The 25324-nt window shown below is 45.9% G+C and overlaps 1 protein-coding gene across 1 annotated transcript in view; it reads left to right on the plus strand.

Annotated features, from left to right (window-relative positions):
• Window positions 1-18478, plus strand: part of LOC118772722 (cAMP-specific 3',5'-cyclic phosphodiesterase 4C-like) — a 76412-nt gene extending 57934 nt beyond the window's left edge. The window contains exons 8-17 of the mRNA XM_036521289.1: window positions 1-40; window positions 9977-10070; window positions 11000-11163; window positions 11647-11745; window positions 12346-12510; window positions 14458-14557; window positions 15124-15278; window positions 16245-16367; window positions 17014-17196; window positions 17474-18478. The exon at window positions 1-40 is cut by the window's left edge and continues 73 nt beyond it. Coding sequence (XP_036377182.1) covers window positions 1-40; window positions 9977-10070; window positions 11000-11163; window positions 11647-11745; window positions 12346-12510; window positions 14458-14557; window positions 15124-15278; window positions 16245-16367; window positions 17014-17196; window positions 17474-18082 — 1732 coding nt within the window. The 3' untranslated portion in view covers window positions 18083-18478. The remainder of the gene's footprint in view (window positions 41-9976; window positions 10071-10999; window positions 11164-11646; window positions 11746-12345; window positions 12511-14457; window positions 14558-15123; window positions 15279-16244; window positions 16368-17013; window positions 17197-17473) is intronic.
• Window positions 18479-25324: the final 6846 nt, after the last annotated feature.

The raw sequence follows: 25324 nt of genomic DNA on the forward strand, positions 1-25324 counted from the left end.
CCAGACGCACCGGTCCGTCAGCGACATGGCCTCCACCAAGGTACCGCACCATCCTGTCACAGGAAACCCTACCATCATCACATTACATTTACATTACACTACATGCGTTTAGCAGAAGCTCGTATCCAAAGCGACTTCCATCGCAATAGAATATAAGTGTATCCATTCAATTTAAACAGGCAGCAGTGTCAGACGAGGCTAACAACACTCCCAGATCAATGAGTGTGAGCATAACACCATTCAAGCTCTACCACAAGTTAACGTGTGCACTCTGACATTACCTTTACATTTATATTTAATCATTTGGCAAACACTTTTATCCAAAGGGACTTACAAGTGAGGCAGAGTACAACATAAGCAAAAAACCACAAGGAGTCAACAATGATAGAAGAGCTGCATGACCAGGTTTAATTGGTTGGCCAGACATAGTTCAAGCTAGTAGGTAGAGATAACGAGTGTGTTAACCCATTAGATTACATTTTCTTCATCAGTATATAAAACTCCATAGCCATAGCTTGACCACAAACATATAACAATAAGTGGATCACAAAACTATAACCAGAACCAAACCATCACCTTATAACCATAATCCAATCACATTCTTGTCTCTCAGCACAATCTACAACCTGCAAGCTAGACAATGTGCCCTACTGTAACAGTCCCTCCACAAAACAGGTGTAGCTACAGAATCTGTGTGTGTGTGCGTGTGCTTGTGCACGTGTGCGTGTGTGTGTGTGTTTGTACATGCATGTACGGGCCTTTGTGCGTGAAAGAAAATAATGCTGACTCAAGTCTTGTGTGACTTCTCTGTGTAGACAGTGGTGCAATTAATCTTGCCAATAATAAAAACATTAATGAAAATAATTTTACAGATGTTAATGCAAATATTATTGCAAATAATGCAACAGAAAATGGTGCAAATAACTCTCAGTGGGTCCATTCTGAGACGCATTAAAGGACAGGATTGTGGAATGGAGGTTAAACTGTTGTTTTCCAATGACAGGAGATACAGAAAGGGAGGGGGTGAACAAGAGAGGCACAGCGAGAGAGAGAGAGGGAGAGAGAGGGAGATGGAGAAAGAGAAAGAGAGGGAGAGGGGTGAGGGAGAGAGAGAGAGAGAGAGGGAGAGGGAGAAGGAGAGGGGGAGAGAGAGAGAGAGAGAGAGGGAGAGGGAGAAGGAGAGAGGAAGAGAGAGAAAGAGAGAGAGGGAGAGGGAGAAGGAGAGAGGGAGAGAGAGAAAGAGAGAGAGAGAGGGACAGCGAGAAAGAGGGAGAGTGAGGCAGGAAGGGGAATTGGTCCTGATGCTGATGTCGTTGCTGTAACCTTGGTTGCTACAGTACAGAAGCAAGCTCTGCCCTTCCCTCCCAGCCATTGGCCGGCTGCTCTGACCACAAGGCATTCTGCTCAGGTATCCACCAATGGCAGCGCAGCAGCCCTCCCTTAGCTTTCTGACTTAAAGGGACAGTCTCGTATTCCTGTTGTTTTGCTGAAAAAAAGGCAACGGAGGATTGTGTCAAATTTCTTCGATCAGAGCTGTATTGTAAGATAAATTTTTCTGTAAAGCACAATTTCCGTGAGTGTGCGTCAGGAAATCATATCTCCTTGCCTGTGAGACACACAGGCAAACACATACACGAGCACACACAGACACGCTCATGCATGAGCACGCACATACACACACGCGCGCACACACACACACACACACACACACAGACACACGCGCGCGCGCGCACCCCACCGCACCACCTGATTCGCCTGCAGACTGTTTGCAGTAGCCCAGGCAGGCAGAGAGAGGACGACAACAAGGAGGAAGGAGGAGGAGGAGGAGGAAGAGGTAGACGCTGAAATATGGGAGGAGGAAGGACACAGTGAGCTCGTCAGGACACACAGCAGGCAGGCCCGGCGTAGGGATCGGAGCGTTCCGGACCCCCCCCCCGCCGAAGAGAAACACGTCGGCTGCTGACTCACGCATCGGAGAGCGGAGCGTGTTGTTGGGCAGGCGCGGATTACACGGTGCAGGCCAGCCAGGGCTTTTTTTTTTCCCCCCTGCTGTCAGGACAGAGGGGGAGGCGCTCGCCCCCCAGGCCTGCTTTGGGGGGCGTCCGTGTGGGGTTCGCGGACAGACAGGAGGGCCGATCTGAGCCGGAGCCGGAGTCGGAGGTCTGCAGAGCTACGGGTCTCCTCTGCCCGCGCTGTGTCCTTCAGACGGCCGAGCACCCCGCCGCTCTCTCTCCTCTCTCCTGCCTTTAACGTGCGCTCGATTCCGGAGGGGGGGTGCCGGGGGCGGGGGTGGGGGTGGGGGGGGTCAGAGGGATGCGGCCTCCCCGGGTGCGAGAGCGGAGGGGGCGGCGCGGCGGTCAACAATAATCACCCCCTGCCAGAAACGCAGACTCTGACTTCTGACCTCTGACCTCGTACTCCGGCCCTGCGGCCCCAAGCTCTCCACCCCCCCCGCTCCGGGCGGCCCCCCCAGCGTTCTGGAGCGCCCCGCCTTGCCCGGCCGCGCCCCCCCCCCCGCCCAGGACCCTGACCACACCCGCGTGCTGCTGGGGCTCCAGTAGCGCCTCTCCCACGCTGCAGTCCTGCTCCGCCTGCCTGTGTCACTGCGCCGCCCCACCCCCTGCCCCGCCCAACGCCACCCCGCCCAACACCGCCGCCGCCGTCAGCATGGGCATGGCGGAGGCCCCGCACCCCGCCCCCTCGCCCTGCCCCTCCCCCAGCCGCTCGCCCGGCTGCACCCCACTTTGGCCGCGGGGCAGGGGGCCCGGGATCTTGCTGGACAGGGCGGGCCGCGGGCTCGTGGAGGGAGGGGTGGGGGGAGCCCCCGACCTGTTTCTGGAGGGCGGGGGCCCGGCGGCCGAGGTGCGAAGGGCACCCCTGATGGACCTGTTCTGCGAGACCTGCTCCAAACCATGGCTGATCAGCTGGTGGGACCAGGTAGGACTGCGGGGGGGAGTGGGGGTAGGACAGGGTCAGGGGTCAGGAGGACAAGAAGAGGGGCAGTTAGAACTGAGGGGGCAATTAAGAGTCATGGAGGTAGTATATCGAACTAGTGGGGTTGAACAGAACCGGGGGAGGGGCATTTAGGACTCGGAGAAAGTGCCATGTAGGGCTGGGTGAGGGGGCAAAAGGATGAAGAGAAGGGCAATCAACACCAAAGGGGCAATTAGGAGTCGAGGAGGTGGCATATAGTACTTGTGGGGGTGATAAGAACTGGGGGAGGGGCATGTAGGACTGAAGGAAAGAGAAGTACGACTTGGGGGACAATTATGACTGGGGACAGGGTGTGTAAGACTGTGGGAGGAGCATGTTACAATGTGGGTGGGGATAGGACAAGGGGAGGGGTTAGTAGCACTTGGGGAGTGGCTTACAAGATTGAGGGGCAAGTAAAACTGGAATTGTGGCCATGAAGGACTGGTAGTTTGGCCTATAGAATGAGTAGATAGGGGGCATTTAGGATTGGGGGAGGAGTTTGTGGGACTGGAGGAGGGGCATAATAAAGTCAAGTAGGCTACTGTAAAGTTGTAAATTAAAATTTCTGAGGGTGTAAGTGTATAAGTGTATATGAAAGTCTTTTAGATTTGACAGTATGGTATGGATGAAGATGTGTACTGTTAGAAGCTGCCGTCTGTTACAGAGTACACTAAGTCTGAAGGTGCATTGTATTTGATTGGGCCTTTTGTATAAAATAGCATTTCACACAAAGGTGTATTCCTTATGAAGCACCTTCATTATATTGTAATTTCACCGCACGTTTTTTTTTAAAACAAGGCATGTTTATGTGTGTGTGTGTGTGTGTGGGTGGGTGGGTTTGTTTGGGCCCGTACATGCGTGTGTGTGCCTATGTAGAGTGTCTTCTACTGTCAGGTCCTCTCCACAGTGTACATTATGTATGGGCTCGGCAGACGCTCTGGTCCAGAGCCACTTATACAGGTCACATGGTACGGCTTGTGCATTTATCCTCATGGATGCTCACTGAAGCAATGCAGGCCAGGCACGGCGCTCAGGGATAAAACTGCAGAAACCCAGCCGGGAATCGAACCCGCAACCTTAAGGCTTCCAACCTGGCTCAAATGTATAAAAATATATACTGATACATACGTACAGAATCATGTGCATTCATGTACACAGATACGCATACTCGTGAAGACTCATTCACACAAACCCACACACACACACACACACACACACGCACACAAAATGCAGTTGCACAGATATACATGCTTATGGACAGGCAAGTACTTAAAACACACACAAATGCACACGCACACACACAAACACACATACACATACATAGAAACACACACAGAAACATGCAAACAGACACACAAAAACACACACACACAGAATAACACACTCGCATACAGAATTACACCTGCAATAAGACTGTGTGATGAGTATATATGTGTGTGTGTGAATATCTGAGTGTCTCCATGCATATGAGTAGTTTATTGTATGTGTGTCTGTGTAGTTTGTGTATCTGTGTGCGTGTTTCAGTGTGTGAGCCGGCTCTGTCTGTGTCTGTTGGGTGGCTGTTGCTGTATCTAAACTGAACGTGTGTGTATGCATTTGTGTGTGTATGATTGAATATGTTTATATGTATACTAGTGCATATATGTGTTTGTGTGTGTGTATGTTTGTACATGTATATTGTATTATTTGTGTGTGTTATTGCCCAAGTCTGTGTTCTGTGTGTAAGTGTGTGTGTGTGTATGTATGCATGCTTGTGTTTCTTTGTGTGATTGTATGTATTCATTCATGTGTGTTAGTGCCTTATTTGTGTGTGTGTGTGTGTGTGTGTGTGTGTGTGTGTGTGTGTGTGTGTGTGTGTCTGTCTGTCTGTGTATGTGTGTGTGTGTGTGTGTGTATGTGTATGTAACATTATGTGTGGGACAGTTTGCCTATGCGTTTGTAATGTTTTCTGTGTGTGTACAAGTGTGAATAGTACTTGTGTGTGTGAGAGTGTGTCTGTGTATTTGTCATTGTTTGTGCATGTGCAAGTGTGTGAGAGAGTGTGTTGTCTCTGTGTTTGTCATATTTTATGTGTGTAAGTGTGCATATAGAATGTGTGTGTGAGAGAGTGTGTTATCTGTGAATTTTCATGTTTTCTGTGCAAGTGTATGCATGGAATGTGTTTGAGAGAGTGTGTCTGCATATTTGTTGTATTTTCTGTGTGTAAGTGTGTGTGTGAGAGAGAGTGTTTTATCTATGTGTTTGCCATATTTTTTGTGTGTGTGTGTGTGTGTGTGTGTGTGAGAGAGAGAGAGAGAGAGAAAGAGAGAGAGAAAGAGAGAGAGTGTGTTTTATCTCTGTGCTCATCATGTTTTCTGCATGTAAGTGTGTGAGTAGAACGTGCATGCGAGGGAGTGTGTGTGTCTGCATATTTGTCGTGTTTTCTGCGCGTGTAAGCGTGTTTGTGTGAGTGCGTGTGAGGGAGTGTGTCGTCTGCGTGAGCTTGCAGACGCACGTCGGGCACGCAGGGTTAGGTGCACAGACGGAGGGAGTTTGACCTTGAAAAAGGTCAGGCCCCCCTGGCTCCCTGCAGGTTCCTCTTTCAGATTGTCATCTAGTCAGCCACCCCTCTCCCAGCAGGCCTCGGGACCGATTAGGAAGATGCAGTTGCTAGGGAAACCTCTCGGGTTGCCATGGAGATTACTCTGTGTGAATGGATTGGTCACTAGAACAGCAAGTCTGTGAGGGTCTGTGTACGAGTGCAATGTGTGACTGTGTGTAGAATGTTGTGCATGTGCTTGTGCAAGTGTGGATGTGTGTGTGTGTGTGTATGTGTGTGTGTGTGTGTGCGCGCGTGCGCATGTGTGAGTATGTGTGTTACGGTGTTCGTGTTTGTGTGCTTGTGTGTGTGTGTGTCTGTATGGGTGTGTGCATGTGTGTGTCATGTATTTTTGCATATCTGTGTGTTTGTGAGCACATGCCTGGTTTTGTATGATGTATGTATGTGTATGGTGTATGTTTGTGCTTGTGAGCACGTGATCAGCCTCTGTGTCAATGTGAAGATGTGTTTGTGCATGCATGAATGTTTGTGTTAGTGTGGGTGCGTGTCACTGTGTGTATGTACGTGTGTGTGTGTGTGTGTGTGTGTGTGTGTGTGTGTGTATATGTGTGTGTGTGTGCTGGTATCTGTTATCCATTGTTGCTGCAGCCAAGCATTCGTCTGACCCAGATTCAGGTACCAAGAAGATGCAGCATCACTGCATGGAGGGGGAGGGGAGGGAGAGAGCAGAAAATGCCTCTGTTCGCCTGCATGTGTGTGTCTCTTTTACTGCCAGCGTATGTGTGGTAGCCGATTGTGTATGTGTGTGTGTGTGTGTGTGTGTGTGTGTGGAGGTGACCTACAAATAGGTTTAAACTGCACGATCATCACTAACAAAACAACTTATCCACCAAAACAAATGTGATACTTTAAATTGTATTTCCATCAATAGTATCATAGCTGTGATTACTAACATTCCTAATCCCTCATGCTGTCACCTTAGCTGGCATTTTAGTACAATTTTCGTGAAATATTAAATATTTAATATTTAATGTTCACTGTTTATTGCCTCCCGGGACACACAACAGAGATTTCCTGTTCAGAAGCTGAAATAATAATTTCATAATAATTGTCTCCTTATAATTATCCAAACAAGATCAAAGCTGTACCTTAAGCCCCGAAGTCCTGCCGGCTGGTGCAGGCTGTTTTGTTCTCCAGAAACACGTCCCTGACTTTCTGAAGGACAGTTACACAAGACAGGCTACGCCCCCTTTTTAACTGCCTCTAGCTTTGTGGGCTCAGCTAGGACTGGAGTTTTCATATTGTTTGACCGCTGAATGACCGCAGAGCTGTGTTCCTGAGGTTGAATCACTGAAAGACCAGAACCAAAGTTTATAAATATATTGTTTTGGAAAAGCCTACTTGTATACTTCTACTAAAGATAAAATATATATATATATATATATATATATATATATATATATATATATATATATATATATATATATATATATATATATATATTGCCCTATCTGCAAATTGTAAGAAATTTTGCTTGCTTAATGTAATTTAAAAAGGTGTCTCTCTGACAAGGCCCCTGTGATCATTCTAAATAGGCCAAATGAGTTTTCATTTCTAAATATTGTACCTTTCACTTGAATTTATTTATTTTTATTTTATTTATTAAATTTATTTATATAAGGGACCATGTACAAAATACATTAACCTCAAAAAGAGGAAAGATGCTTTGTACCAGATTTCGCTGCTAGCTAATTTCCATCTGCAGTCCCTGGGCAGGTGGAGGAAACAATAAAACACAAAACAAAACCTAACATCACCACTACAAATAGGCCAACATCCTATTCATACCCACGCAGGCACACGCAGGCACACGCAGACACGCAGACACACACACACAGACACACCATAACACACTTCATAGGAATCATATGAGGCTACATGCCATTATAAACATAGCTTCCTGAAATACAAAATTGAGGGTTGTGCTAAAAAAATCCGTAATATATGTGAAAGCTAAATTACTTTCATAAACACAATAAAAGATTAAGCATAAATGTTCAACATAAATGCGTCTGTGCAATGTTGAAGGCCTTTGGCTCCAGAAGTGCATCTCCGAATAGATTAGTATCACATTTGTTTGTTTTTAATCTAAAATATAGATAATGCATTTATTTCCATGATCTCCATTGTAATAGTAACATCAATTAGTATACAATGCCCCTATCAGAGCATGTTTACAGCTCTGGGAATCTCTCCAAGAAGGACATATAAGATATCAAAAAAGTAAAAGGGCAATAAGACTGATTCCAGCCATGAGACATGCCAGTTGTGGAGCCAGTCTAAAGATCCTTCTTTAGACCTGGGAGAAGGAGTTGGAATTTGATTGACGTTTTTTAATAAAAAAAAAAAAAAGATTACAGATGTTTACACTGATACAAGGTATTTTTTCACAGAAAATCATGAAGGCATGGGAACAGCTAACCAGTAACAGCTAACCATCGAAAGTAGACTCTTTGAGCATGTGACATATTGGTAGATAAAATGTTATTACTGCATACGATAATCAAAACAATATTAATATGAAATAATTTTTTTGTGAAAACAAAACATCATTATCTACCACCAAGAGTGAGTAAACAGGCTCATTTGAGCTTGTTTTTGCTTGTTTGGTTGCTTTTCTGTTTTGCTTTGGATCAATGCTGCAGAGATTCTGTGCTGATCCTCTGATGTTTGCATTATCTGGAAGGATCAATGCCATTCACTGAGCCCACTATGTAGGACAATCCCTATACTATGCAGATAAGTAAATTTGCACAACATCTTCTCAACATTGCTTTGAAATCACAAGTCTCTGCATCATAACAGACTAAGAGGGCATCTCTGACTTCACATTTTAACAGGGTGGTGTTTTGGGATAATTTGCACCAAAAGTGACCATTAAGGCAAAAAAAACTCACATCACCCCCGATAGTTTATTCAGACTAAATTTTCTAAAAGCAAGAATTTCCAAGTTTACTTTTTCAGAATGCTTCTTGAAAAAGACTCACAGCCTCAATATGGTCATCGAGTTTGCCTGGCCGATTCTGCCAAGTAATTCAGGCGTCTGTGTGCTCCAGGGAATTGTAGTCCTTTTCACAGTTTAATTGTAGTTTTTTTTTTTCTGGCATGAAACCACAGCCATGTTTTAAAGGGGTTCGTCTCTTCCAAGGAGCACCTTACAGGTCACAGAACCAATGCGCTGACTAAAAAAAATTTAGAAATGTTTCATATGTTGTCAATGTTCCTGTTCTCACTTTATTGTTTTGCAAACGTTCCCCACAGATGTTAGAAACATTCTCCCGAAATGTTACAGATGTGCCATTTGCATCTAACTCTCTCCCCGTGCTTGTGTATATTTTATTGTGCGTGCCTATTCCGTTTGGTTCAGTAAGTCTTCATTTTCCCAGTGGGCAATGCACTGTGCAGACAGAGCCAAACATGGCACACGCTGTTCAGCATGATGAATTATGACACAAGATCATAAAACATAGTCAATCAGGTCATCCCCACACCCTTACTTCATAAGTACTTACATTTACACATTTACATTTATCTATTCAGCAGACGCTTTTATCCAAAGCGACTTACAAAAGTGCATGCAGTAAGTATAGCGACAGTACGGGGACGGGATGTGTATAGTTACAGTTCCAGTGTACAGTTACTTAGTACCCTTCGTAGCTCTTAGTACCCTTGTACTAAGTCCCAACTCTTGTGAGACACACGGCTGCTTAGAAGGTCCCCGTGCAGACCCTCGTCACTCACTGCGTAAATGGGAATGGCTGGGATGGAGCCTGAGGTGGCCAGCCCAGCACTTTGTTACGTTGCACCGTACTCCGATGCGCATCTACTCGGTCCCCCCCCGTCCCCCCCCCGCCGTAAATCTGGAGTTCTGGGAACAAACAGTGTGGATAAATGACTGCGTTTTGTTTACTCCGGAGGCGGCGCCAGCGTTTGGATCTAATCCTGCGCTTTTATGGCTAATGCTACCCGCTACCCTCACCCAAGGACGGGTGTGACTCACGCTCTCTCTGTCTCTCCTTTTCTCTCTCTCTCTCTCTCTCTCTCTCTCTCTCTCTCTCTTTCGCTCTCTGTCTCTCTCCCTGTCCCTCCCTGTCTGTTCTTCCTTCTGTGTCTCTCTCCTCCCTCTCCCTATATTTCCCTCTCTTCCTGACACTCTTCTGTCCCTGTCTCTCTTTGTGTTCCTCTCTCTCTCTCGCTTTCTCTATCTCTCTCTCTCGCTCTCTCTCTCCATGTCTCACCCTTTCTGTTCCTCTTTCTCTCTCTTTCTCTCACTCTCTCTATCCATGTCTGTTTCTCTTATCTCTCTGTTCCTTTCTGTCTCTCTTTGTCTTTCTCTCCCTCTCTCTTCTTTCTTCTTTTTCTTTCCCTCTCCCTCTCTCTTCTCTTCCTCTTTCTCCCCTCCAGTTTAAGAGAATGCTAAACCGTGAGCTGTCTCACCTGTCTGAGATGAGTCGCTCGGGGAACCAGGTGTCAGAGTACATCTCCAGTACTTTCCTAGGTGAGTGAGTGTCCATCTGAAGCTTCACCACACCGGTACTACAGACATGCAATTATTCCCCTACCCAGAACAGCAACCACAAATGTTCAATTATTCCACTACCTCAAACCACAACCACATGTGTTCAATTATTCCTCTAACCCAAACCACAACCACACTCATGCAATTATTCGTTTATTCCTTATACCACATGCCATACATTTAACCCACATCAGAATCCCATCACTGTACTGTACCTACACTTCTTACAAGTCCACACCTACTCTATATACCTGTATTCCACACCTGTATTCTGTACCTGTAGCTCAAATATTTACAATCTCTGTGTGTGTATGTGTGAGCTCCCATGTGTCTGACATGTGAGCTGTTAGATAGGCAGAATGAGGTGCAGATTGTTTTGTGATGTCGGACATGTATCCGCTGTTCCTCAGATAAGCAGAATGAGGTGGAGATCACTTTGTAATGCCTGATGTGTGTACTGCTCCTTAGATATGCAGAATGAGGTGGAGATCACTTGATGAAGTGGAGGTGGAGATCGTTTGGTGATGTCTGACATGTATCTGCTGCTCTTCAGATAAGCAGAAAGAGGTGTAGATCACTTGATGTCAGACATGTATCCGCTGTTCCTCAGATCAGCAGAAAGAGGTGGATATTGCTTTGTCATGTCTGATGCGTGTGCTGTTCCTCAGACAAGCAAAATGAGGTGGGGATTGTTCGGTGATGCCTGACATGCATCCACTGCTCCTCAGATAAGCAGAATGAGGTGGAGATCGTTTGATGATGCCTGCCGTGTATCCGCTGCTCCTCAGATAAGCAGAATGAGGTGGAGGTCGTTCGGTGATGCCTGACGTGTATCCGCTGCTCCTCAGATAAGCAGAATGAGGTGGAGATCGTTCGGTGATGCCTGACGTGTATCCGCTGCTCCTCAGATAAGCAGAATGAGGTGGAGATCCCTTCGCCCACTCAGAGGGAGCAGGAGAAGCCCATGTGCCACATCAGCGGGGTGAGGAAGCTGACCCACAGCTCCAGCCTCTCCAACTCCACCCTGCCGCGCTTCGGAGTGCCCACCGAGCAAGAGGAGGCGCTGAGCAGGGTGCGTCTGCCTCTCTGAACACACACACACGCACGCACACACACACACAAGCACGCACACACACAAGCACACACACACACACACACATATGCCCATCACATAATCACATATATACATGTCCATTTCTCTAAACAAATACACATGCTCACATTGACACATACACATCTGTCTCTCTCAACACACACTAACACATACACATCCATCTCTCTAAACAAACACACGCTCACTCACTGACACATACACATGTCCAACTGTTTAAACACGTACTCTCATATACCATGTCCATCTGCCTAAACACACACACATGCACGTGCGCACACACGCACGCACGCACGCACGCATGCACGCACGCACGCATGCACGCACGCACGTACGCACGCATGCACACACGCACACAAGTGCGCGCACACACACACACACACACAAGCACGCACATGCTCTGTACTTTCTTCATGTTCTTCTGTTTGTTTTGTCTGCTCTCAGGAGCTGGATAACTTGAATAAATGGGGCCTAAATATCTTCCGTGTGGCAGAATATTCCAACAGCAGACCACTCAGCTGCATCCTGTACGCCATCTTCCAGGTGTGTATGCATATATATATATGTGTGTGTGTGTGTGTGTGTGTTTGTGTGAGACTGCAGCTGTGTAAGTTGAATGTGCATGTGTGGTTCAAGTAAATGCATATAGACCCCTGTGTAAAAGTGCACATATGAGTGTAATTGTCTGTTCATGAGTGAGTGTAACTGTGTGTGTCTATTTGTCTCCATGTGCAATTATGCATGTAAGTGCAGATATTTGTGAGTGTATGTGACTATGAGTGAATGTGTGTTTCACTGTGTGGGATTGTGTTCATACCTGTGTATATTTAACTGTCTGTGTGTGTGTGTGTGTGTGTATATCTGTGTGAGTATATGTAACTGTGTGGGAGTGAGTGTGTACCTGCATGTGTTTAAGTCTACGTGTGTGTATCTGTGTGAGAGTATGTAACTGTGTGGGAGTGAGTGTGTACCTGCGTGTGTTTAAGTGTGAGTGTGTGTAACTGTGTGAGTGTATGTAACTGTGTGCATGTGTGTGTGTGTGTGTGTGTGTGTGTGTGTGTGTGTGTATATCTGTGTGAGTGTATGTAACTGTGTGGGAGTGAGTGTGTACCTGTGTGTGTTTAAGTCTGTGTTTGCACACAGGAGAGGGACCTGATGAAGACGTTCCGGATTCCGGTGGACACCTTCGTCACCTACGTGATGACCCTCGAGGACCATTACCACGCCAACGTGGCGTACCACAACAGCCTGCACGCTGCTGATGTCACACAGTCCACACACGTGCTCTTGTCCACGCCTGCCCTGGACGTGAGTCCCAACAGCAGAGCCGCGCACTGAACCTAACCGCACACCAGAGACTAACCGCGCACTGAACCTAACCGCACACTGAACCTAACCGCACACCAGAGACTAACCGCACACTGAACCTAACCGCACACTGAACCTAACCGCACACCAGAGACTAACCGCACACTGAACCTAACCACACACCAGAGACTAACCGCACACCAGAGACTAACCGCACACTGAACCTAACCGCGCACTGAACCTAACCGCACACCAGAGACTAACCGCGCACTGAACCTAACCGCACACCAGAGACTAACCGCACACTGAACCTAACCGCACACCAGAGACTAACCGCACACTGAACCTAACCACACACCAGAGACTAACCGCACACCAGAGACTAACCGCACACTGAACCTAACCGCGCACTGAACCTAACCGCACACCAGAGACTAACCGCGCACTGAACCTAACCGCACACCAGAGACTAACCGCACACTGAACCTAACCGCACACCAGAGACTAACCGCACACTGAACCTAACCGCACACCAGAGACTAACCGCACACTGAACCTAACCACACACCAGAGACTAACCGCACACCAGAGACTAACCGCACACTGAACCTAACCGCACACTGAACCTAACCGCACATCAGAGACTAACCGCACACTGAACCTAACCGCACACCAGAGACTAACCGCACACTGAACCTAACCACACACCAGAGACTAACCGCACACTGAACCTAACCACACACCAGAGACTAACCGCACACTGAACCTAACCGCACACCAGAGACTAACCGCACACTGAACCTAACCGCACACCAGAGACTAACCGCACACTGAACCTAACCGCACACTGAACCTAACCACACACCAGAGACTAACCGCACACTGAACCTAACCACACATCAGAGACTAACCGCACACCAGAGACTAACCGCACACTGAACCTAACCGCACACTGAACCTAACCACACACCAGAGACTAACCGCACACTGAACCTAACCGCACACCAGAGACTAACCGCACACTGAACCTAACCGCACACCAGAGACTAACCGCACACTGAACCTAACCGCACACCAGAAACTAACAGCACACTGAACCTAACCACAAACCAGAGACTAACCGCACACCAGAGACTAACCGCACACTGAACCTAACCACAAACCAGAGACTAACCGCACACTGAACCTAACCGCACACCAGAGACTAACCGCACACTGAACCTAACCACAAACCAGAGACTAACCGCACACTGAACCTAACCGCACACCAGAGACTAACCGCACACTGAACCTAACCACACACCAGAGACTAACCGCACTCTGAACCTAACCGCACACCAGAGACTAACCGCACACTGAACCTAACTGCAAACTGGGCACACTCAGTGGCTCACACACTGCCTATATTATTAGCAGTAGTAGTGTATGGTTGTAGCAACAGTTGTTGTTGCTGCTGTTGTTGTTACTAAGAGGGCCACTTAAAATATAAAAATAGAGGAAACGGCCACTATGTCCATAAAGATGAGAGCTATTCAGTTTTATAGAGGTGCTAGACCTTGGAAAGTTGAAGGTTCAGGAGAATCAAACGTTTCTAGTCTAAATGTGCTTTGTGTTAAATGTATTAAATGTACTTTTAGTACAGCAACATTGGGCTAACCACCACACACGGCAACATGTGCGTGCTGTGTGACAGAAGAAAAATGTTTCCTTATCTTTCTCACTATACGTCAGTTTCCCCGAATTTGACTTTGAAAGAACATTTTCAAGGTCGAAATGCTTTATTGCTGTGGTGTGTTACATATTCCCAAACATAAACATTAACAAAACAGTAGATCATAAAGTACAGCAATCAAATAAAATATTGAACATTTATAACTAAGCATACATATGTATATATATATGATTAAATGGATCTCCCTTCTGTTTCTCTGCCCCTCTCTCTCTCAGGCTGTCTTCACTGACCTGGAGATTTTGGCTGCTCTGTTTGCAGCTGCCATTCATGATGTGGATCACCCAGGGGTCTCCAATCAGTTCCTTATTAATACCAGTGAGTCAACTGCATCTAGCATAGCGTGGCTTAGCTCAGCTCAGCTCAGCTCAGTTCAGCTCAGTCCATCATACCTTACCATAGCATGGTTCAGCTCAGCTCAGGCCAGCTCAGGCCAGCTCTACACAGCATAGCTTAGTTCAGAGTATCTTGGCTCAGCTCAGTTAAGTAAAGATCAAGAACCCACAGTTTAGTACAGCATGGCTCAGCTTAGCTTAGCTCAGTCCAGCTCAGCACATCACAGCTTAGTACAGTGTGGCTTGGCTCAGCTCAGTTCAGCATGTTACGTCTTAGTACAGCATGGCTCAGCTCAGCTTAGCTCAGTCCAGCTCAGCACATCACAGCTTAGTACAGTGTGGCTTGGCTCAGCTCAGTTCAGCATGTTACGTCTTAGTACAGCATGGCTCAGCTCAGCTTAGCTCAGTCCAGCTCAGCACATCACAGCTTAGTACAGTGTGGCTTGGCTCAGCTCAGTTCAGCATGTTATGTCTTAGTACAACATGGCTCAACTCAGCTCGGCTCAGCTCAGCTTAGGATCAGGATCTGAGTTCTGCCCTCTCCCTCAGACTCAGAGCTGGCGCTGATGTACAACGATGAGTCGGTCCTGGAGAACCACCACCTGGCTGTGGGCTTCAAGCTGCTGCACGAGGAGAACTGCGACATCTTCCAGAACCTGACCAAGCGGCAGCGGCAGAGCCTGCGCAGGATGGTCATCGACATGGTGAGCACCTGTCCGTCAGGCTGACCCTCCAATGGGCATCCCTGCCACAGAAAGAGGGGGTGGGCCCAGCTGGTGATGGACAGTATCTGTCCATCAGGCCAGTCTACAGAGATACGTGCCTTTCAGCATAGATATGATTTTCTTGAGCTTCTTTTGTCTACTGCTTGTATTACTTCTATTTGCTTGTACTTGCTGTTCATTTCACATGTAGTATGGCAATGTGTTTTGGTGTCTTGTGATCTAGTGACTATGATGTATGGTAGCTTGTGTCCTTGGCTTCCCTTAGTTTCTAGGCTGTCTAGTCGAGTTGCACAAGTTAACTTGTGGTAGGGCTTGAATGGCGTTATGCTCATATTTACTGGTCTGGGAGTCCCGTTAGCCTGGTCTGACACTGTTGCTCTTTCAACTTGAATGAATACACCTCTGTTCTTTTGAGCTGGAAGTTATTCTGGATAAGAGCGTCTGCTAAGTGAATGTAACACAATGTAATGTAATGATAATTAGTTCAGGTGTGAATTGGGTGGAGCCCTTCCTTTGGTAATTAGATAAGGTGTTATATAGATGCAGTCTGCCCCTTTTTAATTAGGGGTGTCAATTTGAACTTATTATTAATTACCTTATTATTACAAGTAGACAGACTTATGTTTAGTAAGACCTGAGAGGCCATTGCTTATCATGAATTTTGGCCAGGATTTTTTGTGCGTTATTAAGGTAACTGCAGAACATTGCTAAGTAAGTTACGCACTGCAGTAACATTTCGTTAAAATATGTCAGACAATGCAGCAGACAATGCATTTGAATTCATTTTTAATTTGTTTTCTTATTTGTAAAAAGAGAAATTCCCCCTCACCTGTTTCTCAATCTGTCCTTATCCCTGTCTCCATCTCCCTCCCATTCCATCACCCTCTCACTCTCTTTTTCCATCTTTCCTCATTCCCCTCTCTCTCCCTCTCTGTCTCTCTGTAGGTGTTGGCGACAGACATGTCGAAACACATGAGTTTGCTGGCTGATCTGAAGACCATGGTAGAGACAAAGAAGGTTACAAGCTCAGGAGTGCTACTGCTGGACCACTACACTGATCGCATCCAGGTGAGCTCTGAATCTAACACTGGCCATGAAAAGGTGAGCTCTGAATCTAACACTGGCCATGAAAAGGTGAGCTCTGAATCTAACACTGGCCATGAAAAGGTGAGCTCTGAATCTAACACTGGCCATGAAAAGGTGAGCTCTGAATCTGTCACTGATGATGCACAGGTCATATATGTGTGTGTGTGAGAGAGAGAGAGAGATAGAGATAGTGAGAATATGAAAGGGAAAGGGAGAAAGAGAAATCGGCATGTTGGTATACGTGTGTGTGTGTGTGCGTGTGTGTGTGTGCGTGCGTGTGTGTGTCCGTGTCCGTGCTGTCTAATTGCAGGTGCTAAGGGACATGCCACACTTTGCTGACCTTAGTAACCTGCAGGTGTGTGGGGGTGAAAGGGAAATACAGACATCGGTGTGTGTGTGTGTGTGCGTGCGTGCGTGTGTGTGCGTGCATGCGTGTGTGTGTGCGTGTGTGTGCGTGTGTGCGTGCGGGCGTGTGTGTGTGTGCGTGTGTGTGTGCGTGCGTGTGTGTGCGTGTGCGTGCGCGCGCGCGCGTGCGTGCGTGCGTGCGTGTGTGTGTGCGCGTGTGTGCGTGCAGCAGACAGAGACAGCAGCAGCTGTGTGAGTGACGGTGAGGGCTGTCCGACCGCAGGTGCTGAGGAACATGGTGCACTGTGCGGACCTCAGTAACCCCACCAAGCCGCTGGCAGTGTACAGGCAGTGGACGGAGCGCATCATGGAGGAGTTCTTCCGCCAGGGTGACAAAGAGCGAGAGAGAGGCATGGAGATCAGCCCCATGTGCGACAAACACACTGCGTCTGTGGAGAAAAGCCAGGTACACACACACACACACACTACTTACTCACCAGCACACACACACACACACACACACACACACACACTACTTACTCACCAGCACACACACACACACACACACACACACACACACTACTTACTCACCAGCACACACACACACACACACACACACACACACACACACACACTACTTACTCACCAGCACACACACACACACACACACACTACTTACTCACCAGCACACACACACACACACCCGTCCATCTGCTGATGTTTGTGTGTCTCTGCTCTTACAGGTGGGCTTTATTGACTACATCGTGCACCCCCTGTGGGAGACATGGGGGGACCTGGTGCACCCGGACGCACAGGAAATTCTGGACACGCTGGAGGACAACCGGGACTGGTACCAGAGCACCATCCCCCAGAGTCCCTCTCCTCCCCCAGACATCCCGGATAGGGAGCTGGGGGCCTGTGTGGACAAGTTCCAGTTCGAGCTGACCCTGGAGGACGACGGAGAGGGGGGGCCCGAGGAGGAGGACGAGCAGGAACCAAGTCAGAACCATGTGGCGGATGGCTGCCCCCGTGAGGAGGAGGAAGAAGAGGAGGAGGAGGAAAACAAAGAGGAAGAGGAAGAGAAGGAGGAAGATCAGATGGAGCTGGAGGAAAAAGAAGAGGAGGAGAAAGCTGAGGAAGAGGAAGAAGAGGGAGAAGAAGAAGAAGAGGGCAAAGAGAAGGAAGAGGAACAAGAAGAAGAGGGAGATGGACAGGAAGCGGAGGGAGAGGAACAGGAAGAGGAAGGAGAGGAACAGGAAGCAGAAGGAGAGACAGAGGACACAGAGCAGGCGGTTGGAGAGAACGGACTCTCAGAAGGAGGCCCAGAGGCTGAGGAGGAGACAGATACATGAGGAAGGATCAGACTTACTAACTCCCTACCCCCCCACTGCCACAAGCCTCCCCCCCTGCAAAATTCCCCACTGCCACAGACTCCTCCCCCCTTCCCTTTCTCCTCCCTCCTCTGACTGCCATTGATGGGGTAGACTGCCTCTAAATGGGGACTGCATAACGGGCGTGTAGGGTGTGGGCTAAGTGTGTTAGGATGGGTGTGTGTGGATGCATAAACCATGTGCGGTTTGTAGACTGGATATGTAGTTTGTGGGTATATGGGAGTCTAAGCAGAGTGTGCTTGGGGGAAGGGGGTATAAACTGTGTGTGTGGATGTGTAGGCTGAGTGTTTTGGCAATAGAAGACTGGGTGTGGAGGGTGGAGTAAGGGTGTATATGACAGTGTAGACTGGATGCTAATGGGGGTATGGTCCCTGTGTATGGTGGTGAGGAAAGCGGGGGGGGGGGGGGGGGGGGGGGTGAAGGCCTGGGTCTTTTGGGTGTAGACTACGTTTTTATGTGGGTTGTAGATTGGATATGCATGAGGTGATACTGAGTGTCTGTCGGGGTTGCAGACTGAGAGTGTTTGTAGGGTGTGGACAGAGTGTGTTTTGGGGGGGGATAGAGGCAAATCCATCCCCACACCTTTATGGATGACAAACCAAGAAGAAATCTGACATGAAATAATAAGACAGAAGAACATTCATGTTTATTTTTTAAAAAAGGGAACAAAAAATAAGGACACAACTATATACACGGCAACTGTAGATTTGGATTATGGTGGTGCCATCCAGTGGTATTTTTGAGGAATTGCGCACAGAGAAGAACTTAAAAACCTTATTTTATCTGCCATTGAAGACAATGTAGCACTCTGGACTTAACACATGCATTCAGCACTTACAGTCACAATTACTCTCTCTCACACACACGCACGCACACACACACACACACACACACACACACACACACACACACAAACACAACTGCACACACACGCACATACATTTGTGCACACACTCACTTTGTACACATATATGTACACTCTCACACACTCATACACATATATTTGTGTGTCTGTATGTATATTTGGGGGATTGGGAAAAAGCCATCTCTATACTGAGTATTATTGTGTAGGATCAATACATCTTTCTTCACCTGGATCACAATTATCCTAAGCAGTTGTGTGCCGAACAGTGTTTGAATTGAATTTTCCATTTTTGTCGGAAAGTAGAAGCTACAGGGACATTTCAAAATGAGGAAGAGGAGATGAGAGGAGGAGTACTTTGGGCACCGTCCCCTCTTTTCCATTTACCAGCAGTGCTACCAGTGCAATATGGCGGCGTGCCTTTCTGAAAGACTGGCTTGGACTCGGAGCTGTGGGGACTCAGTGACCGGTGAAAAGAGAAGTTCATGTGGTTTGCTGTCGTCTGTTTTATTTTCTGATTGTGGCGTTTTAAAAAAGCTCTCCCTGTGTTGTCTGTTAGTCCTGTCACATGCTCTCACCGTGAGAAGAGCTCAGCAGTAAGTCTTCCTCTGCCCCCTAGGGGGCGCTGGTGTCAAACACAGCTACCATGGGCAAAGGCTCTTGGTACCTGAGGGGGGGAGTCATTACTTTTAAGTGACTTGCTCGGTCTTATCAGATAACAGAATCATGAGTCTGGGAAATGAAGAGCACAGTTGTTTTGGGTGACACTTTCTCCTTCACGCAACACACACACACACACACACACACACATACATGTGCAAAGGCCATTCCTCTTTCTTACTCTCTCACATACACACAAACACAAACATGCAAAATCACTGACAGAGATGTGCAGGTTTGGAGTGAATGCCTCTTTATCGTTCATTGAGTGTAGGTGTGTGTGTGTGTTCGTGAGTGTGTGTGTGTGTGTTTGTGAGTGTATGTGTAAGATAGTCCAAACCATTCAATAGTTCAGAGTTTCAGTGTTCAATATGCCACACATGACACAATATGACGGTTTTGTTTCTGCCGAAAGGACATTTAAACCAATCCATTGTCAACTGATCTGAAAATGGAGTTTTGAAGAGGTTGGCTAAAAATTCTGTACACACACACACACACACACACACACACACACACACACACACACACACACACAATTCAGACAAAGACTAAGCCTCACCCAAGCTGAATCACTGAAACTACCACACTGAATCTGACTCACTGCACCTGAATCAGACTGACAGAATCACAGTGACTATCACAGTGAATTGCATTGAGACCGAGCCACAATTAATCTGAATCACTCTGAGACATACTAGTGAAATGGGGATCTCCGTGATTGGTGGAACTGGGTTCTCATCGGTCTCTCATTGGCTCACACTCTATCTGACTTGTGTGCAAAGAAGCTAATCAGTGCGTTTGATCTATTACTTGCATGGAGTTTTTGTGAAAGGCTGCAGATAAATTTTAATGGGAAGTATTGGGTCCTATTGGGCAAGAAGCCTGTCCCTCATTTTTTTTTTATATATACCAGGCTGTATGTGAGCTGGCAAGACGACACAACAAGTTTAGCGAGACATGCAGGCAGGTAAAGCAGGTGGAGCTGATGGATACTAACAATAAAAATGTATGTTTATGGAATAATTTAAGCATGTGAATGATCTGTCTGTGCTTTGGCTGTAGCAATCCCATCTCTGAGGACTGGTGTCTCTCTAGCCATCATAGTAGGACTAGTATGTCCTGTGCTCCGTATGTATCATTTAACCCCCGGCTGACTGTCCTCTTCTGGTCAACATACTCGAAATTAAGCTGCAATAGCATTTGTCAAGAGAGAGACAGGACTTGTTAAGAACAACTTATACAAGTAGTATTACGAGACTGCACTGTCTAGTAAAGACAGCTGTTAGTTAGCTAGCTTGCTAATGCTAGTTCACCACCTGCTTTTGCTGGAGCTCAAGGGTTACTCTCACCCCTGACAGGCTTCTGAAATTAAATTAAATTACTCAAAGGTTTTTTTTTTTAATAAAATATTCTTTATTTAACCCAATAGAAAAGGAATGCAACGGGTTTGCCACACTCTCAGTGAGGTGCTCTTGATCTTTGCCGTCTGTCTGGAGTGAGTGAAGTATGTAGATCTGGCAAAAGAGACAGGCCACTGTGCTATTGGCCTCACGGCTCCAGAGGACAGCTGAGATCTGCAGAGATTTTAGTCATTCATAAACAGACTGCAGGTCTGTTTAACCAGAGTGCACCCTAGTGCACAGACACAGACTGCCACAGATGCTACACACAGACACAGACACAGACACACACACACGTACACACACACACACACACACACACACACACACACACACACATTACCCCACTGCATGTGCTTGGTGAAAAAGGTGAGTGTTTTTCTGTGAATATGTAAAATACCATCAGAATAACATATAAATATATATAAAGTCTTGATCAACTCAAGCTGAAGGAACCTGCCTTCCCGTGTTAGTGAGAAGTTTGCTTAAACAAAAGTAACACATCTTTACCCAAACGTTTTCACCCATAGGTTTACTCCTGAGCCAAATACTTCCTATGGAATCTCCATTTATGTGTGCTCCTGAAAAAAAATAACCACACACACAAAGATTGCCATTTTAACACAATACTGTAGCACTTATCTCTTATTAATTACAACTGATTCCTTGCTGCCGTGCTTCTTAAATGTTGAAAATAACCTACAGAGAAAAATAGCAAATGCCTCAAATGTTTCCTTTTAAAGTGGTCATGTACAGTTTTTATTTTTGTATGGTAACTTTTTGATGTAATGGAAGACATTCTATTATGATTATTAATAATATTATCATAATTATAATTACTACTACTATTGCTATTATCAATATTAGGGCTGAAGGAGTTTATGTACTATATTACTGTTGCTGGGTTTGTATATATTGTAATGTTGGATTGTAAATGATTAATTGTATAAATGAAAAATGTATCATTTTTTTTCCATCAATATTGAGCAAGGAATTGATATGTACTCCCCCTGCCCATGTTTTTTCTGTTTTACGCTCTCTCTCTTTCCTTCCTTTTCTGGACATTGAACAGTGTAACTCTGGACCAGCACTTTATTGTCTTGGCTGAAAGTAGAGGGGGAGGTGTAACAAGGGACTCTGATACTGTCTGTAATTTCTGCACTTTATTTTCTGTGAATGCATCTTGTCTTTTTTTTCCCCCTCCCCCATCTCTTATAATGTGGTCTGAACTTGTGCATATAAGCAGCAGGGATTTGCTTCTCTCTTTACATGTGTGTTTGTGTGTGTGTGTATGTGTGTCTGTCTGTCTGTCTGTCTGTCTGACTACTTGTCTGTGTGCATGGTTGTCTCTTTGTGTGTGTGTGTGTCACTTAGTCTGCCTGTATGATGTGTGTGTGTGTGCGTGCATGTGTCTCTCTGTGAGTCTGTGTGTTTTTGTGTGTGCCTCTCTGTGGGCCTATGTGTGTGTGTGTGTATGCGTGTGCGCGTGTGTATGTGTGAGTGTGTGCTACTCTGTCAGTGTGTGTGTGTCTGCGTGTGGTGATGGAGGTGTCAGTCTCCTAAGATTAAAGGCATCACGTTTACCAAAGAGGAAATGGAAGCAGACAGTAGTTGGATGTAAAACTCATGTTCTGTTGGAAATGTTGTATGTAAGATCTTATGACTATTCTCATTACTCACCAATAAACATTCTGTATCATTTAAAATAATTTTGGTATTCAACCTCAAGCGCACAAGATGAACACCTCTTTCAGGTTGTGAATGTTTGAAGGGTCTGATCACAAGCAGTAATTCAGCTTGGTACGAGAGGCGTTTGCCCAAAAATTCATTTTCTTTACCTCTGCATAGCAACTCTATTTGAACAAGAAATGTTGCTGATGAAAGTGATGTGAAGTGATTAGTGACTAAAATCAATGTAACTCATCCTTTTTTTATTTTGGAATTGATAAAGTGAATTACTTTTAGCTCTTTTAAGATGATGTTCTGTCAGCAGAACAAAAAGGTGCAAATTTTGTCACCTGGAGAGGAGCTAGGTGGTCTCAAGGGAGATTCATGGTGAATTTAAGGTTTTGAATTTTTTAAAAGGCCCAATGAGATGGATTCTAGGAGCCATGTCAAACCTCTCAGGACATGGGTAGACATTAAAGGCACATTTCACACTGGCACTACATGTTTAATTTTCACGCATTAAGTTATTAATACATTGAATATCATAGCAGCATTAGTGGTGGAAGCAGAGACACTTGTTCAAGACCAATTCTGTGTTATGTTTCTACATGCACTCATGACAATAGGCAAAAGAATGAGCCTAGATTCTTTGAGTGCCTTAGCTGATGTGTGGTGTGTATTTATATATATATATATATATATATATATATATATATATATATATATATATATATATATATATATATATAAATCAAGTCCGTTAGATAGTCCTTTCAAGGATAATTTTAATAATGGACAAAATGAAAAGCTTGAGCAACACACTGCTCTCATGGAGAACATTTGCTTCTACACGTAAGAGAGGACCAACTTACAGACAAAAGCAAAGAGTGAAAAAGGTAATATTGTAGGCCTACATACAGCTTGTTGCAGGATGTACAGCGTCTGGAAATACAGAGAGGATGAAAAGACGAGAAGCGGCTTATGCTGACCCAGAACACAAGGGAGATGTCAGAGTAAAATAAGTAAAAACTATGATTAGAAAATTAGGTTTGACAATGTCAGAGACGTGGTGCCAGATTTGTATTTGAACAGACTGTGTGGCAGTGTGAAAGGTAGGGACAGAGCAAAAACACGCATACAGAGAGGCTCCACGCTCATAAACAGCCGTGGTATTCCTTTTTTACGACAGGGGGAGACAAAATAAAACAGAAAACCAAACGGAAACAAACCACAACGTAGAGAAAGAAGGCTTACACATACAAAACCCTGGTTACACAATAGTGTATGGCGATCACCTAGACAGCAGCTCTGACTGTGCTGGTCTCTCTACAGAGGCACAGGAGGACTGACTACCGCTGCTAGCGAGCAGCAGGGCTGATAACCAAGCACCTTCAGATGGGTGTGCCTGTAGGCGAGCCTCCTGCTGCTGAAGGTCCTGCAGGCCGCCAGGACGTTGGAATAGTCAGAGCACCTGACAAAGGTACAGTGTGCTCTGTCTGCAGGACTCCTGTATTTCCAGGTAATGAGTTTAACTAAATAAGTACAGTGAAGTATGTTAGTTCATAAAACCCATGTAATCTGATTGGCCAACTTAGCGTTGTCTGTTACTGAAAATTGCTTTACTTGACATATTAAACCGTAATCAATAACAAACTATCGTTCACTGAAGTACAAAGCAGACTAAGGGTGCACGGTGTAGGTAGTTAGCAGCTACCTACTACACATATAAACATATCATCATAGTTACCTAACTAAGGGCAGTTAATTCCGTATACTGTACATATATGGGTCTTAGCTGGGTAGTTATACACTATTTTCCTTCGCTGACCACAGCTAACTTAGTTTCTAAATTTGAAGAAATCACCGCTTGGAAATGAGCTAACTTAAATGCTTCCGTGTAGCTGCTGACCGTTACTGTATATCTCGCTTTAGCTTCACGGCCGTGCGCGGACCAATAAATCGCCGTGTGTGGGGTGATGGCATCTACGCACAAATTTAACATGCGCTTGTTTGGGTCTGTTATCGAATCCCTGTTAGATAGCTGAACTACGTTATTATTTCAGCGTTTATAAAAGTCAGTTAAGACTGCTGCATATGTAAAGAAGTGATGGTATTTACAGTTTACCCTTAAAATGCCCTTGATAGCAAGATTACAAACCAGGGCGACGATGGCAGCGACTGGCCGCAGACAGCGCCCATCAGAACTACTGGAAGCTGTTCCTCCAAGACAGAAAACAGCAGAGAAACATGGCCACCAAATGGACTGGTATTTCAGAAACTGTACGTTTAATGTTAGCTAGCAAATCGCTTTGTATAAAAATGAAAAATAATTTAGTCTAGCTAGCTAAGTTAGCTGGACTACTCGCTGTTTGCTATGGTCGATTTGTGTCATAGTAAACCCATCAATGGATCTCAAGTCTGTCGAGTTGTTAGCTAGCTAACTAGCTGGCTACTTTGTAGCTACTATTAATATATCCAGTCTTTACGAATCATTTGCATTAGAATAGCTACAGCTGGAAACAACATTTAAAGTCAGTACTGATTTTTTTGGTGTCATTAAAATTATACAGGTGATGGAATGTAGCTAATTGATTCGTTGGTGTAACGAAG

Source organism: Megalops cyprinoides, chromosome 1 (assembly GCF_013368585.1).
Source record: "Megalops cyprinoides isolate fMegCyp1 chromosome 1, fMegCyp1.pri, whole genome shotgun sequence".
Lineage (NCBI taxonomy): Eukaryota > Metazoa > Chordata > Actinopteri > Elopiformes > Megalopidae > Megalops > Megalops cyprinoides.